Source organism: Mycteria americana, chromosome 2, assembly GCF_035582795.1.
Source record: "Mycteria americana isolate JAX WOST 10 ecotype Jacksonville Zoo and Gardens chromosome 2, USCA_MyAme_1.0, whole genome shotgun sequence".
In the NCBI taxonomy this organism is placed as follows: domain Eukaryota; kingdom Metazoa; phylum Chordata; class Aves; order Ciconiiformes; family Ciconiidae; genus Mycteria; species Mycteria americana.
Window position 1 is genome coordinate 60256 of NC_134366.1, and position 17502 is coordinate 77757.

At 41.1% G+C, this 17502-nt stretch overlaps 1 protein-coding gene across 7 annotated transcripts in view; it reads right to left on the reverse strand.

The window, feature by feature from the left end:
- SMARCD3 (SWI/SNF related BAF chromatin remodeling complex subunit D3) overlaps nt 1–17502 on the reverse strand; it is a 117241-nt gene that overhangs the window by 19193 nt on the left and 80546 nt on the right. For all 7 annotated transcript variants that reach the window (XM_075492069.1, XM_075492071.1, XM_075492070.1 and 4 more), the window contains 4 exons: nt 6761–6883; nt 4822–4917; nt 4217–4318; nt 1454–1615 (listed from right to left, as the gene is read on the reverse strand). In XM_075492069.1, coding sequence (XP_075348184.1) covers nt 1454–1615; nt 4217–4318; nt 4822–4917; nt 6761–6883 — 483 coding nt within the window. The remainder of the gene's footprint in view (nt 1–1453; nt 1616–4216; nt 4319–4821; nt 4918–6760; nt 6884–17502) is intronic.

Below are 17502 nucleotides of genomic sequence, written 5' to 3' on the forward strand. Positions count from 1 at the left end.
ATTGGTTTGTCACTTTTGGAAGCGATATACACTTTTAGCATTTGTAATGTCCTACTGCAAGGAGTTCCAAAGTTTAACTATGCTCGATTCCTTTTGTTTGTTTTTAATTTGCTACCTGCCAGTTTCAGTTGATGGCCTCTAATTATTTACCAAAATAAACAATAATTACTCCTTGTTCACCTTTTCCATTCTGCTCATGATTTTTCAAATCTTTTTCACTTCCCCTTTTCCATTTCGTCTTCAGGCTGACACAAACAAAATTGAGTCTAAATTGGCTATAGATAAATAGAGAATGGAAATCAAATCATCTAAGCAACAGAGCGAACAGCTTTGTAATTTTGCTAAAAATTCTTATGTGGTTTTAAGGTGGAATTTTCACTATATATGAAGAAGACCACATGCTGTAATTCTCAAAAAAAAAAACCAAAAAACCAAAAAAACCCAAAAGAGTGACTATATAATCCAGGCCACTTTGGTTCTATATTCCCAAAAATACCCATGAATCTCACAATTATTTTGTTGTATTTTTTATTTTCAAATGTGGAAAAACCCAGTGCTGCCCTGAAGTTTATGTCAAGCATTGGTCACTTTAAACCATTGTAGGGCAAATTAAATAACAGGAAATAAAAGCTTAAAAAGAAAACTAGGACACAACTTTCATTGCGACATTTACTTTCAATGCTCATTAAAACATTATTCATTTATTATAACTGCCAGTACTTTCCCTAAAGAGGAGTATGCCACAAACCCTACCTTCAGTTACTTTCAAAATAAATTAGGTAAGCCTGAAGCTACAGAAAACAAAACAAAGCCAATTAAGATAGTGATAGCTCAGATAACATTACCTTTACAAAATAAATATAAACATATTTACAGAAAAGGTGGAGATGCCTTTAAGTGGCCTTCTGCATTAATTCTAGAGGTCATTGTGAAAGACAAAAAGTCTTGACATGCTACTTTCAAAATGTCATGCAGATCATTGAGGGTATTTTATAATCTGAAGCAGACTTAGGAAAAAATAGCTTTTCTAATTATATCTTCCATGTCTTCTGCCCTTCATAAACAGGGAAAGAGAAGGGAAGAAAACAGGTCTACATATGATTTGACAATAATAATCAGCAGATTATTTCATGTTTCTTAGTACAAAATGATACATCAGGGGAAAAAAAAAACCCAGTAAATCAATACAGTGAAACAATTAAAGTCCTCCTTCCTGAAAAGACCACAACTTACAGGGGAGCGCTGAACTACCAGATGTGGTTTCGTGACAACACTGGCACATGGGGAGGGTGCTTATTATGTTAGTTGTAGTGACTGTTGAAAGCCATTCAGTACTGAAGACACCGCAAATCATTAAGGGAAGATAAAAATCAGTAATTTTCATCTATCCAGAATTTGCGGATGGGTATTATAGTTTGTCTCTAAAGAGCTACTGTGTCCAAAAAAGAGTTACCTGCTGGAAGTACTTGTCGCAGTTAATGTATTCCTTATCATGGGAGTCTTGCAGCTTATTTGTTTTGATGTACTGCCAGAGAGCCTGGATGATGGCTGATCGGGTCTGCGTGTGTATCCCCAGCAAACGGGCTAATCGTGGGTCCAGTTTAAACTGTGGAGGCTGTAACAGAAAAAGAAGGAGATGAAGATGGCAATAGAGAGAAAAGCAGACACATACACAGGTATGATTTTTCAGCTTTAATTCTCAAGGAACTCTGATCCTCAGGAGAAGCACCCCATTCAATGGCAGAGATTGCAAAAATACAGGTTGCTCAGATGTGTACCACTGTTGGTGCTCTGGAAGAACTATGTCTAGAGTTTGAAAAGAAAGAGGGTCACTCTACATGTGCTATGCACACAGACTATCTGTATCACATGCTTTAGATAATAACAACTTGCATGCAGACTCAGGAAAGAATTTTCCTTCTCAGTTGTTGTGGTTTAACCCCAGTCGGCAATTAAGCACCACACAGCCACTTGCTCACCCTCCCTGCTCCCAGTGGGATGGGGGAGAGAATCTGAAAAGCACAAGTAAGAAAACTCATGGGCTGAAATAAGAACAGCTTAATAATTGAAATATAATTAATAATAATAATAATAATAATAATAATAATAATAATGAAAAGGGAAATAACAAAAGAGAGAGAGAGGAACAAAACCTAGGGAAAAACAAAAAAAAAAACCCCACAAGTGATACAAACGCTCACCGCCCTCCAACCAATGCCCAGCCAGTCCCTGAGAAGCAATCGCTGCCCCCTGGCCAACTACCCCCAGTTTATATACTGAGCATGATGTCATATACTATGGAATAACCCTTTGGCCAGTTTGGCTGTGCCCCCTCCCAGCTTCTTGTGCACCTGGCAGAGCATGGGAAGCTGAAAAGTCCTTGACTAGTGTAAACATTACTTAGCAACAATGAAAACATCAGTGTGTTATCAACATTATTCTCATCCTAAATCCGATACACAGCACTATACCAGCTACTAGGAAGAAAATTAACTCTACCCCAGCTGAAACCAGGACATCAACACTGATGCATAATTTGACTTTAGGGAGTGGGATAAGAAAAAGAATGGTCCTTCCTCTGACCTACTGGAGGTTAACCACAGATAGAATGAAGTCAGGATGATGCTTCTACTGTTGCTAATAACTGCTCAGCTGCCTCACATCAACAAAGTACCTTGGAACTCTGTTTTTCAGGCATGTTCCCAACATTCTGCTGCATACCAGAAAATTTACCCAACCACAACTAATCAATGGAATATATTTCTTCTCCTGACCTCTGTGATACAACTCTTCAACTACCCTGTTCTGCATCTCTAGTAATATACATTCTTTGGATACCTTGGAATTTGGTGCCTCTTCAAGTGTATACCCATACTTAAGTTTAATATTTGTCACATTATTAGGCAAGGATTACTCTGTTGGATGCTAGGTCACCCATAGCTAGCTTTATAACAAATCAAGACTTAAGGATAAGAGAACATCTATTTTAAAGCATAAATTTATAACACTGGAGAGCATAACAAACATCATCATATTGTCTTAACAATAAAGATTTTCAGCGGTTATATCAGCATTTAAGTTAGCTCATACACTCCCTAAAATTAATAAAATTTTCTCTCTGTTAACATAAAATTGAGTGTCTTTATCCTGGATAGATGCTACTTGCATGCAGGGGAAAGAGAATGACACAGAATGAGCTCTTAAAGTTATATAATAAAAATGTATCTGAGACTGAACTGCCATTGAAAAGGGAGATCCCATCTCCTCTCAGCAGTGCATTTCTATCAATTTCCTTAAGACAGCAACATTTCTTTCAGGGATGGTTTCAGTCAGATTAGTGAGCTCCACAACTGCAAATCTCCATCGTTTGTGCCAAGAGAATGGAGACTGTGGCAGAGCTCACCCACAACTGAAATGAAAGCGGTTTTTTGGAGCAGCTTAGCCTTACAACAGCTTAAAACAGTTTGAAACTCTGCCCAGGAACCTCTTTTATATTCTTTCCCAATGCAGAATAACCAAAAATAATTTTGCCTATTGTTTTTTATTTGTTTGTTTTCTGTGACTGGAATCAGCGAACTGATTTGGAAGTAAGTTTTGATAGCTTTCAAATGGATCAGTTCCCTGACTTGTTTGTGTTCAGCCCACAAATGCTACTAGTACAATAGAACTAATACTGACAAAAGAGAGGAAGCAGGAACGCCTAACAAAGCAAAGAGTAATGGCAAGTCTAACCCTTGCAGGGCAATGTTGTCTTATGCCAGATTAGGGTGACAATGTAATCAAAACTTAAGAAACCAGGAAAGCTGTGTCGTCTGCTCTCAAAAAAAAAGGCTGCCACAGCTAGTTCAGGTACCACTACCAAAAGCCGCTCCTTTGAATTTCTGTACAGGACCACGCACATAACTCATGTGCAACTTATCTGGCTATTCTCTAAGACGCCTGAGGTGGAAATGCATATTCTTTCTGCAGGTGTGCAATAAAAATAGTAATTATCACAGTGCCAAGAACATTTTGCTAGACTATAATAGAAACTTACTTGATGTGTCCCCTCTACATTTTAAATAATCTGTCAGTTTGGTATCATTCTAACCTCACTGGACTATGTGACATTCTGAGTCCAAGTATATTGTTTTTTGATGTATGTGACAGGATGAATTTGCTCTATTGCACTATGTCCCAATGGCTGTATTTTCCATGCCAAAAGCAGTGCACTGACCTGGTAGTCCAACATGAGGAGTAATGTGCACCGCACGCTGACATCACCGGGTCTTTTCACCTGGAAGCCATCCGTTTCCTGGGTTGTGGGAGTTCTGTGCCACTGCCAAAGGAAAAAACAAGTAAGACGGTCAGTCTTTTCTTCACTGATGTCCATCAACGTGCAGCTTGCACAGTACACCATGCAAGAATTAGACAAGTACAAGCCTTCTGAAGATCTTGCCATTTAAGAAAAAAAAACACAACAAAACCCCCCAAATCATTTCTTGCTCTGCCCTTACAATTCAGCTTTAGTGCACAATCTGTTCTCCTGTTAGCATGCTTTACTTGTTAGGAAAAATGCAACAAAAAATGAGGAAAAATTTTTTCATCATTTCATACATTCCGTTCTAAGATGTGCACTACATCACTACTACATCTATGTGTTTAGACTATATAGATTCTGTTAGTAAACATTCTTAAAAAGAATGGAATTTTGAAAACTTTGGAAAGACCTTAAATGAGATAATGAATGCAAGGTAACTTAAACGAGGTAGACAACGGGCACACAGCTGTTTATCTGTGCTAGTATCAGGTTTGTATGCAAGGGGTGCACAACCTTCTTACCTCCACAAGATGGTTGTCAGGTCCATAAAGATCTTTGTCTAGTTCAATAACCAAACTCTTAAAAAAAGATGAAAACTTCCGTTTCTGTTTGCTGAGCTGTACAATCAGAAGAAACAGAAATGTTTAAGGCTGCGTATATTAGCTTGTGTTCTATGCTTCCTTCTCAGGCTTTCTCTTTCTCTTGAACATTAATTCCCATATAGACCACAAGTGTGATCAATCTAATTGAGTTTTCCCTCTGACAAATGCAGGGTAAGATGCAAAAATCTCAACAGTGGTGGAACAGCGCACACTTAAGGGAAGATTTCCCTGACTCTCTTAATGTTATTGGAAAGGACTGGCTTGTAATGTGAACACGGCACCTGTGAGAGCGGGTCCAGAGAAGGCCACGAAATTGATCCGAGGGCTGGAACACTTCTCCTGTGAGGACAGGCTGAGAGAGTTGGGGTTGTTCAGCCTGGAGAAGAGAAGGCTCCAGGGAGACCTTATTGTGGCCTTTCAGTACTTAAACGGAGCTTATAAGAAAGACGGGGACAGACTTTTTACCAAGGCCTGTAGTGACAGGACAAGGGGCAATGCTTTTAAACTGAAAGATGGTAGGTTTAGATTGGACATACGGAAGACATTTTTTACAATGAGGGTGGTGAGACACTGGCACAGGTTGCCCAGAGAAGCTGTGGATGCCTCATCCCTGGAAGTGTTCAAGGTCAGATTGGATGGGGCTTTGAGCAACCTGATCTAGTGAAAGATGTCCCTGCCCACGGCAGGGGGGTTTGACTAGATGATCTTTGAAGGTCCCTTCCAACCCAAACCATTCTATGATTCTAAGGCCACTGTATACCTTTTATTTTAACAGGTTTTTTTTTTTTAATGAATGCTAATTTCTTGGTTTGATCTATCAGATGACAGTAAATTTTACAGATTAATCATACACTAAGTAAAAGTATTTCCTTTTACATTTTGCCTTTCCATTTAATTATCAGTATTTGCTGTTTACTACACAGCTCATACTGTCTAAATTAAAAACTGGGAGGTTTATAATCACATAATCTGACTTTCCATAGAATACAGTCCACAGGATTTCAATGAATTTCTTCTTATTTAATGCAGAAAATCTTTTAGAAATACACCCTCCTTTGATTTAAAATTTGCCAGTAATTGAGAAGCTATTTTGTTCCAATAAAGAATCTCTTTCTTTGTTAAAATATATGCCTAATTTCTAAACTGAATTTATCTAACTTCAATTTCCAGATGTTACACTTTGTCAGCCCTTCATCCTCCAGCAAGATTATGATTCTGATTCATGTACAGTTACCTCCAGACAGACAGATGTGCCTTGAAAGCCTTTCCCTCTCCATACATGCATGTTCTCCATCTGTTTAGCCTATCAAATACTTCGCTTGTGAAGTCTATTCAAATAGGTGACACCTTTATTAGGAAAGTCCAGCCTTTCCCAAGGAAAGCTAAATCCATCACTGACGTTTCTGAGGACTTCAGAATGATAAAACTTTTCTTCCATCCTTGCTCTGACCATTCATACATCCTCTTGTCCTCCCTAGGAATATGAAGTACCTGCTTCTCCTTGTTATCCTACTCTTCACAAGATGCAGTGCCTGCTGTAGTCCCGACTTATCACACCTCTCGTGACCTGAACCCTGCCATATCTTTTAAGGGAATTGTCTCAGCCCTGTTCTCTCCACCTCGTCCTACCTATCCTGTCCTTAAGTCTGCTCCATTTCCTGCTGCCCTCCCCGCCCCTCCCCAACATTCCCATTATGGCCTTATCCCTCACTCTGGCTGGACGTGGCACCTTCCCAGCAGCAACAAGCCAACACTGCCATTCAGAGATGTCTGAGTTGATGTCCCCAGTAAAGTCCACCACCCCACAGGACAATCTCTAGATCCTTGCCAGCCCCAGTGAAGCACAGGTAAGTCATACGTCATCCAGGAGCTTCCCCTCCACTCGCAGCTCCCATGAAGCAATGCTGCCATCAGAGTCATCAGCGTCAGATTTTGCAGGATTAAATGTGTTGGAGATGTAAAGCCTCAGTTTCCGCTTTTGCTGTTACACAAATAGAGAAAAGTATACAACCAGTTTAAGTCCAAGACCCGAGGAAGCCACAGGAAAGGTGATAGTTACACATTTAGTAGAGAATCTGCATGTTTAGTACAGTTGCACCAGGTTATACTAGAATTTAAGATTTGGTTATGTATAAGAAAATACACTGAAACTTCCTTTCAAAAACTATTGGCTATACAAACATGCTAAGATCCACTGTAAGTGGAGAAAGACAGGAGGTTGCAGGGCCAAGCCCATGAGGCTATACATCCTGTACTTCTGGATGAGATATTTGAGAAATCCCTGTAAGAAAAGCACGATATGATGCCCTTCCTGTCTAGATCCTAGCTACATTGCTAAGACTCAGCTGCAAACCTCTTGCTACATGAATGTCTTCCATAGTTGCATCAGGTGGGATTTGTAAATGGCAATCACAAATACAGCTAATGCTGCAAATTACATGCCGGGCACATCTCTGCCCACCTTCATTCTACCATCATGCAGAGCCTGGTAATAGTCTTCCTACAGACACACACCCAAATACACACACCTCCCTGCTGCCTAACCTACCTCTTTAACTGCCTTTCACTCTAATCAAAATGTTGCAGCTCCAACTTGCTGTGAGACCTGAGTGGAGGAAGGCACCGTACTTCATTGCTAACCCAGGTGCTCAAGTCTGTGAGAGATACAACCATGTCTACCTGTTGTCATTTTTACAGGCTATCTAAGGTTTCCCAATCACTGTACTGCCTTATGGCTATGTTATTTCCCAGTGCCCTTCTCTCCCATGCACCATGTGGAAAACCTGGCCATTAACTCTGATGCATGGATTCCAGAAAAGACATTGCCAAACATGTCTTTGGGACTCTAATCTCAAATATCTGTTTATAATACAATGACAAAAAGGCTACAGTTGTCAAGTTAATGCAGTCAAAATAACCTTCATACAACATAAGAAAGGAGTAGTCTTGTAAAGCTCTCACGCTCACACATATAGGAGAGAAGGAAGTTATATACATCAGGTCAGGAAACTAAAAATCTAATATGGCATAGAGGAATGTGAGAGGCAGAGATGTATGGCTGAAAGGGAACAAGAAAATGACTACATTTTGCCAAATCTAGAAAAGACAGTGACAGAAAGGTTTGATGGAAATGGATTCTCAATAGTATGCTCCGAGGGGGAACAGGATTTTCAACAGTGCCAAGAGGCCAGAAAATGACAGATTGAAACAGATAAGAACAGGCAGATAGGTAGAAAAATATTCCTGGAAATCTGTATTTTTTCTCCATCCTTTCCTACAGGATTTCTGTTGCTAAAGTGCTCTTTCATTATATAAAATGTTTTCTTTTTTTAATGCCCTAGAATCTTTATTTGGTGTGGAGGACTTGTGAAGGACTTCACATTTCTAAATTCACAACTCTTCAAATTCACTTGCACATTTTATGCACTGTTCCTAAATTTTATCCCCACCTGGATTATTTGCAAAACTCTATCTATATACATAAGCAGCTTTTTTCTTAATAGTTCCTCCTCGATACTCTACTGATATTTCAGGTTTATATTACTGATTCCATTCCCTCTTCTTTTGGTTTCCAAAGACATTATCTCCATTCTCCCATTTACCCTGGAAACTCCCTCTCTCCTCGTATCTCCCCATATCCAGACAGGAACTGTGTCTGTTTCCTCCAAAGTCTGACATTTCATCACTAAGATAATCCTCTGCAACAACATCCTTATTCAAATCTGAGTATTTTAGACATCTTCCTTTCTCTCAGCTTTCAGGCTCTAGCTTCCTTGTATAGTCCACCTAAAACCAAGTTAGTAACAACGTCTAACTCCACTGTGAAATATAAAATACCTCTCCTTGATACTTTCCATTGTTTCCCTTTGCTAACCTCTTTTCATTCTTCTTTCAACTCATGCACAAGCCAGATGCAGCTTACGTTGCAGAACTGGTCTCCTGCTCGTTCCCTATACTTTCCCTGCTCTGCCACAGTCAGAGTCTGCGTATCATTTGTTTGTTTCTCCCACATCTCTCTTCAATTTACAGTGTTTTCTTCTACACAACGAATTCTCTTTCCCAAATTTAATCCTTTCCTCACTGTAACCCCTATAAATCAGCCCACTTCTTCCACACTGTCATCAGAAAGGAACTTAGAATAATTATGAATAAAAATCCTAAGTAATGGCTATCTCTAAAGTTATCTTTTGTCCTGCTGTCTATGTATTTTGATTTTAGATCAAAAACCATTTAGCCTGTCACTCCAACATGTTACAGACACTACTGACAACCTGTAAGTACTGTGGAATGCTGAGCCTTTAGTCTCTGCTAAGCAAAGACATTCTATCCAACAAAAAAAATGTGTAACCTGCACCCTGGGGGTTTTCTTCAGATTTTGGCCAAAAAGATACGGCAAATTTGCAACACTATTAAGGCAGTGATTATCTCCCAAATGCAACCACAGAAAAATCCTTGCTTCTGAATTGTAACAAATATCCAGGAAATCAGTCAAATTGGGCAACTGCACAGCTGCAAGAGGACCCCAACACCAAATGGACTTTAAATCTAAAAAAAAAAGTTTATTAGAACACAAAGCAGAATAAGGGAACATAAAGAAGGAAAACTCACATTTGCCAGATAAAAAGGGATAAATAATTAAAAAAAAAAATTTTGGTTTTGTAAACCAAATTTTCTCTGTTCACATGTCCTTGAAAATGTTTCATTTCTTCAGGCTTGCTCTTATTCCAGCAACTCTGTGATTTCGTAGGTTGCAGAAAACTCTTGTAGGGTCATTTCTGAAGAGACACAGAGAATCCTCTTTTTATTCCTTAAGATCCAACTGTGTTTGTGCTATTGCCTTCTTTCAGGAGACTCCAAATTTCTGCATTTTCTTCCGGCTTCTTACTCAGCGAGGCAGCCTCTCATCCTTTTTGCCTCACTGACTGCCCTACCCTGCACTCCAGCTGGCACAATCTCCCCCTCCCTCCGAATGGTCTACCAGGCCAAGTGCACCTTAGGACATGACAAACACCGACCTTCCTTTCTGCAGCTGATCCACCACCCTTCAAAAGGAACCTACATAGCCAACTGCAAACAGGTGTCAGCCATCACAATTGTCATAACCAGTAACTCTAGACCTGACATGCAGAGTGCAGCCAGATGTGCCAAAGACGTTCTGGTAAGTAGTCTAAAAAAATTGTGAAAAAGGCATTTGGCCATGAACACTGCTTCAACAGCAGAACATGTCCTCCTCTGTACAGCACTGTACTGACCGAGAAACATTCAAGCCTCCACAACTATCTTTCTGAAGCTGCTGCCAACATGTCCACCTCCTGTTTGTTCCCTTATGAGTTGCTACTCCATTTTTAACTTCTTTCTGCCCTTCCCAGAATTCCCACTACCACCTCTTCCTTATACATGTCTAGTGTTGCCAGCACCACTGGCTCCTCATAAAAGCTGCCTGGGAACAGCTCTGCTCAAGACATTCTGGGAGGCTGACTATCTTGTCTTCCAGTTCCAGGAACTAGACAATGGCACTTGAACTTGCCCTACGTATGCTTATCACCAACAGTGGTAGTATATACTTTGAGCAGTGGCATTTAAAGAAAATACATTTAGAAATCTCTAGCAAAACATCAGAAGCATAGCTCTACAAATTACATTTTCTTTGGACCAGCAAGCTCCTTCTCCTCTACCATGACTTTTCTCCTGTCAGCTGTGAGACACTACCATCCCACCTGATTAAGCAAGATCCTGGCAAAAGTATAGTCTGAATCCCTCCTGAAGGGATCTACCCAGTGAGTAACAACTTCAGCACTCACAGCTATACCGCTATCACAAGAATGTCAAGTCTTGGAAGATGTCAGCTCAGAGATTATACAGATAGTCAGAACTGAGCTCAAGGAAGACGAACACCAAAATGGCGCTGGCTGGGGTTTTATAGCCACTATGCACCGTAAAGTCTCCTTAGCTGAAGACACACACGCACCACTTAGACACCCACAAGTCTATGGGGCCTGATGAGATCCACCCGAGAGTACTGAAGGAACTGGCAGCTGTGCTCACCAAGCCCCTTTCCATCATTTACCAGCAGTCCTGGCTAACTGGGGAGGTCCCTGCTGACTGGAGATTAGTGAATGTGACACCCATCTTCAAGAAGGGCTGGAAGGAGGATCCGGGGAACTACAGGCCTGGCAGCCTGACCTCAGTACTGGGGAAGCTGATGGAGCAGATCATCCTGAGTGCCTTCACATGGCATGTAGAGGATAACCAAGGGATCAAGCCCAGCCAGCATGGGTTCAGGAAAGGCAGGTCCTGCTTGACCAACCTGATCTCCTTCTACGACAAGGTGACCCGCCTAATAGATGAGGGAAAGGCTGTGGATGTTGTCTATCTAGACTTCAGTAAAGCCTTTGACACGGTTTCCCACAGCATTCTCCTGGAGAAACTGGCTGCTCATGGCTTGGACGGGCGTACTCTTCGCTGGGTAAAGAACTGGCTGGATGGCCGCGCCCAAAGAGTGGTGGTGAATGGAGTTTACTCCACTTGGCGGCCGGTCACAAGCGGTGTTCCCCAGGGCTCTGTGTTGGGGCCAGTTCTGTTTAACATCTTTATCAATGATCTGGATGAAGGGATCAAGTGCACCCTCAGTAAGTTGGCAGATGACACCAAGTTGTGCGGGAGTGTTGACCTGCTTGAGGGTAGGAAGGCTCTGCAGATGGACCTGGGCAGGCTGGATGGATGGGCCGAGGTCAATTGTATGAGGGTTTAACAAGGCCAAGTGCTGGGTCCTGCACTTGGGCCACAGCAATCCCATGCAACGCTACAGGCTTGGCGAAGAGCGGCTGGAAAGCTGCCAGGCAGAAAAGGACCTGGGCGTGTTGGTTGACAGCTGCCTGAATATGAGCCAACAGTGTGCCCAGGTGGCCAAGAAAGCCAATGGCATCCTGGCTTGTATCAGAAATAGTGTGGCCAGCAGGACTAGGGCACTGATCGTGCCCCTGTCCTCGGCACTGGTGAGGCCGTACCTCCAATACTGTGTTCGGTTTTGGGCCCCTTGCTACAAGAGAGACATTGAAATGCTCGAGCGTGTCCAGAGAAGGGCAACGAAGCTGGTGAAGGATCTGGAGCACAAGTCTGATGAGGAGCGGCTGAGGGAACTGGGTTTGTTTAGCCTGGAGAAAAGGAGGCTGAGGGGAGACCTTATCGCTCTCTACAACTACCTGAAAGGAGGTTGTAGAGAGGTGGGGGTCGGTCTCTTGTCCCAGGTAACAAGCCATAGGATGAGAGGAAATGGCCTCAAGTGGCGCCAGGGGAGGGTTAGACTGGATGTTAGGAAATTTTACTTCACTGAAAGTGTTATCAAGCATTGGAACAGGCTGCCTAGGGAAGCGGTTGAGTCGCCATCCCTGGAGGTATTTAAAAGCCGTTTGGATGAGGTGCTTAGGGACATGGTATAGAGGTGGTCTTGGTAGTGTTAGGTTTACGGTTGGACTCGATGATCTTAAAGGTCTTTTCCAATCTATACGATTCTGTGATTCTGTGAAATCACTGCACCCAGTTCACTTATCAGTACTCCTGGGTTCCACAATAATGTCAAGTTCATATCCAGAGGGCTCTGAAAGTGAGGTATTCTTCCATCTCCAGTTGAGCAACTCCATCTCATCCAGGCAGGAAATGATATATCATCAGTTATGTGCAACTTGGCTACTTTGCACCTTAAATACAGCAGTGCAATATACTTGGGCAAGAAGCCATTGCCCTTAAACGAATTCTGCAAATTTCTTAGAAACACGCATTATAGCACAGATCTAAAATCTATTCTCCTCTCTGTATGGTGGCTTCTCAGAGAACAGAAAAGCAACCAACCAAAACCTGTGGCCTTGTCTTTTACTGATAGGATTATCAGTAGCTTGGAGCAAAAACTAAAGAGAAAAGTTACAGCTCTAGGGCAAGAAGAAAGCATCACATTTCATCTCTTCAGACACACTGAAACTTTAGCACACACAAAGACAAAGCTCGACAGGGGGGAACTTCATGGAGACTTGATCAACATTGTGAATCAAATAACCTCTTGTCCAAAAATCAATAAATGCTTAATCTGCTTATTCTCTAAGTGTAAGATACACATCTTTAACATGCATCTTTGACTTGTCTTCAGCAAAATGAACTTGAAATAGCAGTCATATTAAAAAGAAAAGCCTTCCCCAGAAAGCACTGTATTTCACTTACAATTTCTCCGTGAGAAAAAGAAAAGGAAAAAAGCATACGTGACAGAAGATTGGTCGTGTCAACGATGAACTACTGCAAAGGTCTCAGCTACAACAGCAGCACAAATGGCGGGAGAGCTCATGTGGAATGAAACAGATCCAAACAGGAGGCTGACAGGAATGCTGGAGCAGCAGAACTATAGCTTTTTCTCTCTCTCTAAGTTTTTCAATGTCATCTTCACACAAATCAATACAGCTTTAAGTTGAAGTAAATAGGTGAAATGCTGGAAATTTGTGAAATCCTTCAGAAAACTACCTCTGGTTTATGGTGCCACATTTTTTCAGTTTTATTTACCATTAAATCCCTAAAAAGTCAAATCAGAAACTAAGCATCTGTAGATACCATGATCTGTGTGATATCCCCAAGACAAATCTCCATGGACTGCTGAAGTTAAAGTTTCCTTCAGTGAACTCTCAGGCAGGACACAATACCACCAGGACACTTCCAGGGAAGTTGTGCTTTCAGGGATTTCAAACAAATTAACTAAGTTATCAGCAGATAGTCTATTCCTGACTGAATCAAGGAAATATGGCTGCCAATCCTATGAATAGTATTGTGTTAAGAGCTCTCTATGCACATCTTAAGGATGGATTTCTACATACCTCAACGCAGCATAAAAGCCTCACGCATAAAGCACAGGAAATATTAAAATCTGTGTTTCTGTCTTTGCATATACAGTAACTGTTTTGTGGTCTCACAAAAACTTTTTAGGAAGCAAAAAAACCAGTGGAAGATGAAGTAGCATGGAGACTAGAAATCAGGAGACAAAAAGAACAATGACCACTAATAACAAGTGTTCAAGTCTGACCATTATAAAAGAATCAAATGAAACAGAGAATGTCCATATCAGAACTGGAATATAGAGGTATCGCTCACGCAGAGTAGCGACAAACAGGTATGTCAAAATTTGTAGAAGAAACAAAATTAGTTAGGTAACTCATGGCAACAAAAGATGGACAAGAACTTAAAAATGGACAACCCAAAGAGGAAAATCAGAGACTTGGTAGAATATGCAAGTATCATGAATACTAAAAGGAACTACCCAATATTTACTGAGTTCAAAATCGCAACCAACACATGAAAACACCTGTAGACAGTTCTATAAAAACTTCAACAAAAAAAAACCCTCAAAAAAAGCTGAACAAATGTTATAGAGGAATAAAGCGGAGAATAGTATGCACAATAGTCTATAAAATCAGTTATAGCAGCTTATTTGGCAGTTGTATACTATACTCTCTCAGGAAGAGAATCAGGTGTATACTGATGGGTGATAAGTATAGCTAGGTGCACTGAAAAATTCTTTCTCTACAGTGATTGGGAAGACTGAATTTTTCACCTAAGAAAAGAGAACGTTAAAGAACCCGAAAGACATATTTAAAATATGGGCTGATCTAAAGAAGGAGATTAGATGTTTGTGTTTTCCTTATCTCACAATGCAAAAAGCAGAACACATAAAATTATGCCACAAGACCATAAATTCAAACCTGATCAATGGCAGTATGTCATGTATGCTATACAAAGCAAAATGAACCATAGTTAACCCACAGAACTCATTGTCACAGAACATAGAATTAAAACTTGCAGGTTTTTAAGCCAGAAGAGACTTTATGGTCCAGTTCAATTTCCTGTGCAACACAGGCTCTAATCATTCATCAAACAGGGCAGCTCTTTTTAAAGGACATCCAGTGTTGACTTAAAGACTTGACATGATGAAAAATCTGTTACATCTCTGATATCTTGCTCTAGTGGTCATAAATAGGCACATTAATCAGTCTCAATTGGTCTATTTTTGAACTACCTGCTGTTAGACCAAAGCTGAAAGCTCTTTAAAAAAAAAAAAAAAAAAAAAAAACACAAAACCAAAAAACAGAGAAGGGGCTGGAGTGGCTATATTATGTACAGATCCCAGGAATATCCAGTCATCTCAATACATGATAACTTTAAAAGATGACAGACCTTTCTGTGCCCTAATATAAACTGATCTCTGATTACTGGAATTTAGGTGGAACTGTTACCTACCGTTGGAAGGGTTTCTGGCACCTTCCTATGAAGTATTTAGCCCTGGAACATGTTACCCAGAGAGGCTGTGGAGTCTCCCACCTCGGAGCTGTTCAAAAGCCATCTGGACATGGTCCTGGGCAACCAGCTCTAGGTGGCCCTGCTTGAGCAGTGGGGTTGGACAAGATGATCTCCAGAGGTCCCTTCCAACCTCAACCAATCTGCGATCCTGTTACTGGTCACTATTAGTAAGGACACACCAGCCTCATAATTCCTGTTGCCACTGCATATGGGAGAGGGAGAGTGATTATGCAAGATTTAACCACATTCCCATCAAATACTTAAGCTAGTTTGTGATGGGTTAAGAATGCACACATACTTTGCCTGTTTGCGTCGAGGCTGAGCAACTTTTTGCCCAGTGGCTTGATTCAGTCCTAACTAGTTAAAAGCAGTGTCGTATGGTAGGGCTGCGGGCACAGTCTCTGACAGTGAGTGACTACCCAGGCAACAAGCCAACCATTAATGCAGTAACACATATTGGTGTGGTCCCATTGGCAACTCAGTCCTCTCAACAGTAACGTGTAAGAACCCCCAGCTCAGTCTACAGAAGACAACCTGGGAACTCCCAGGGCCAAGTTCAGGGCTGTCCAAAAGGAGGTGAACTCGCCTAAAGCCCACTGACTCTGAGGTGACCCTCAAAGATTGGGTGACTGCCGATCAATATACATGTTAAGGCTAAGGATGGTAAGATAACCACATGCCATGACCCAACTCTCCCAATGTATAAGCACAGGATATACTAATATAATAATCGGAGGATATTATCTGTTGCGGGACTGATCTCCTCACACTAGGGAAACTGTAAGCTATTTGGCTTTTTTTATTTTGTAAATTTTATGGCTGATGATTAAAGATGAGAACATTCCTAATAACATTCCCTCGATGAATTGTTTTATTTAAATTGAAATTGCCATAAATTCTGTTTTGCCTTCAACATATTTCTACTTGAAATGGCTTGTGCAGACATTTCCCCTGAAGAGCTTTAAAATATCTTATCAAAACCACTGTAGCGCTTGATGGGCCCTAGGGTCACTGAGCTGGCAGCAACATTAAGTCCAGGTCACAGGTCTCTATCATGTAATGCTTTTCAGAACCCAGGAAGATAGAATTTCAAAAATGAAATCTTTTTTTTCCCCTCCTTGATTTGGGGGAATTTTGCTTCTCTGACAATGACAACCTCTTTCTAATTCCAAGCCTAACATTTATTCAGTCACCTTTTCCCCATTTGTTCTTGTGCCAGCATTGTCCTTCAGCCTAAATGTCGATACTTTTCTTCTCCTCTACCAAAAAGGCAGCCACCCCCAGTCCCTCCCAATTTTTTTTGTGTTCGTATATAAAAGCCGAGTGACATTCACAAGGTGAACCTTCCTTTCCCTAGGTTGTTCCAGAAGCTCTTTTTTCTCATGATCATCCTAGTTTGAACTGTTCATTTTGAGCATCGATGACACTGTATTCCAGCTTTAACAATCAGATGACGTGTCACTAGGGTCTTCTGCAGCAACACTAGAACTTTTCTGTTGCTACAGGGAATTCTAGTTACTGACCTATCCTAAGACTTTCATCTCTCAGTCGCATCACATTAGGTATAAGATTGTTATTATCAAAATAATAAACCTCACCTTTAATGATGTTTCAAATCAATTAGCAGCTATTTTATAGCATAAATTCCTCCAATTAGTCCCAGCCAGCACCAAGACCAACATGACAGTCAGAGAAGGAAGTACACTGCCCACGTGCCGCAGACCTCAAAGTGCAGAGGGAACTCTACAACAGCTAAAAAGTGATAGAACTTCCACTGCTCTCAGTTACCTTAAATTTTCTTAGGAATCCCCGCCTCTTTCTCCATAACATCCCATGAAGAATGAATATAATGCTTTGCTCAAGTTGGGATAAATGATACCTACTGCATTTGTTGATTGAAGTGAGTGCAGGTTTGATTCCAGGAGCTCAATGACAGTAGGGTTCAGATTGTGACACAAAAATCTCCACAAATAGTTTGGTATCCTGCCCCTGAGAATATCCCTTGGATGCTTGAGGTTTAGAACTCAGTACACAGAAAAGATGAGAGTCTCTTAGAATGACAGAACTGCAGAGCTCAGGTATGAGGTGCTGTGGATGCAAGACATGCTGAGCAAAAAAACCCAGTCTTGCCTAGGAGGGCAGAGGACCAGGCAGAAACCTTAGTGTTTCAGAAAAAATGAAAATTCCCTTCTGCCAACAATCCGATAGTAATTCCTCAGTCATCTTAAACCTGAAAGCGGGTGTGCTGGTTGTGGCTGGGCTAGAGTTAAT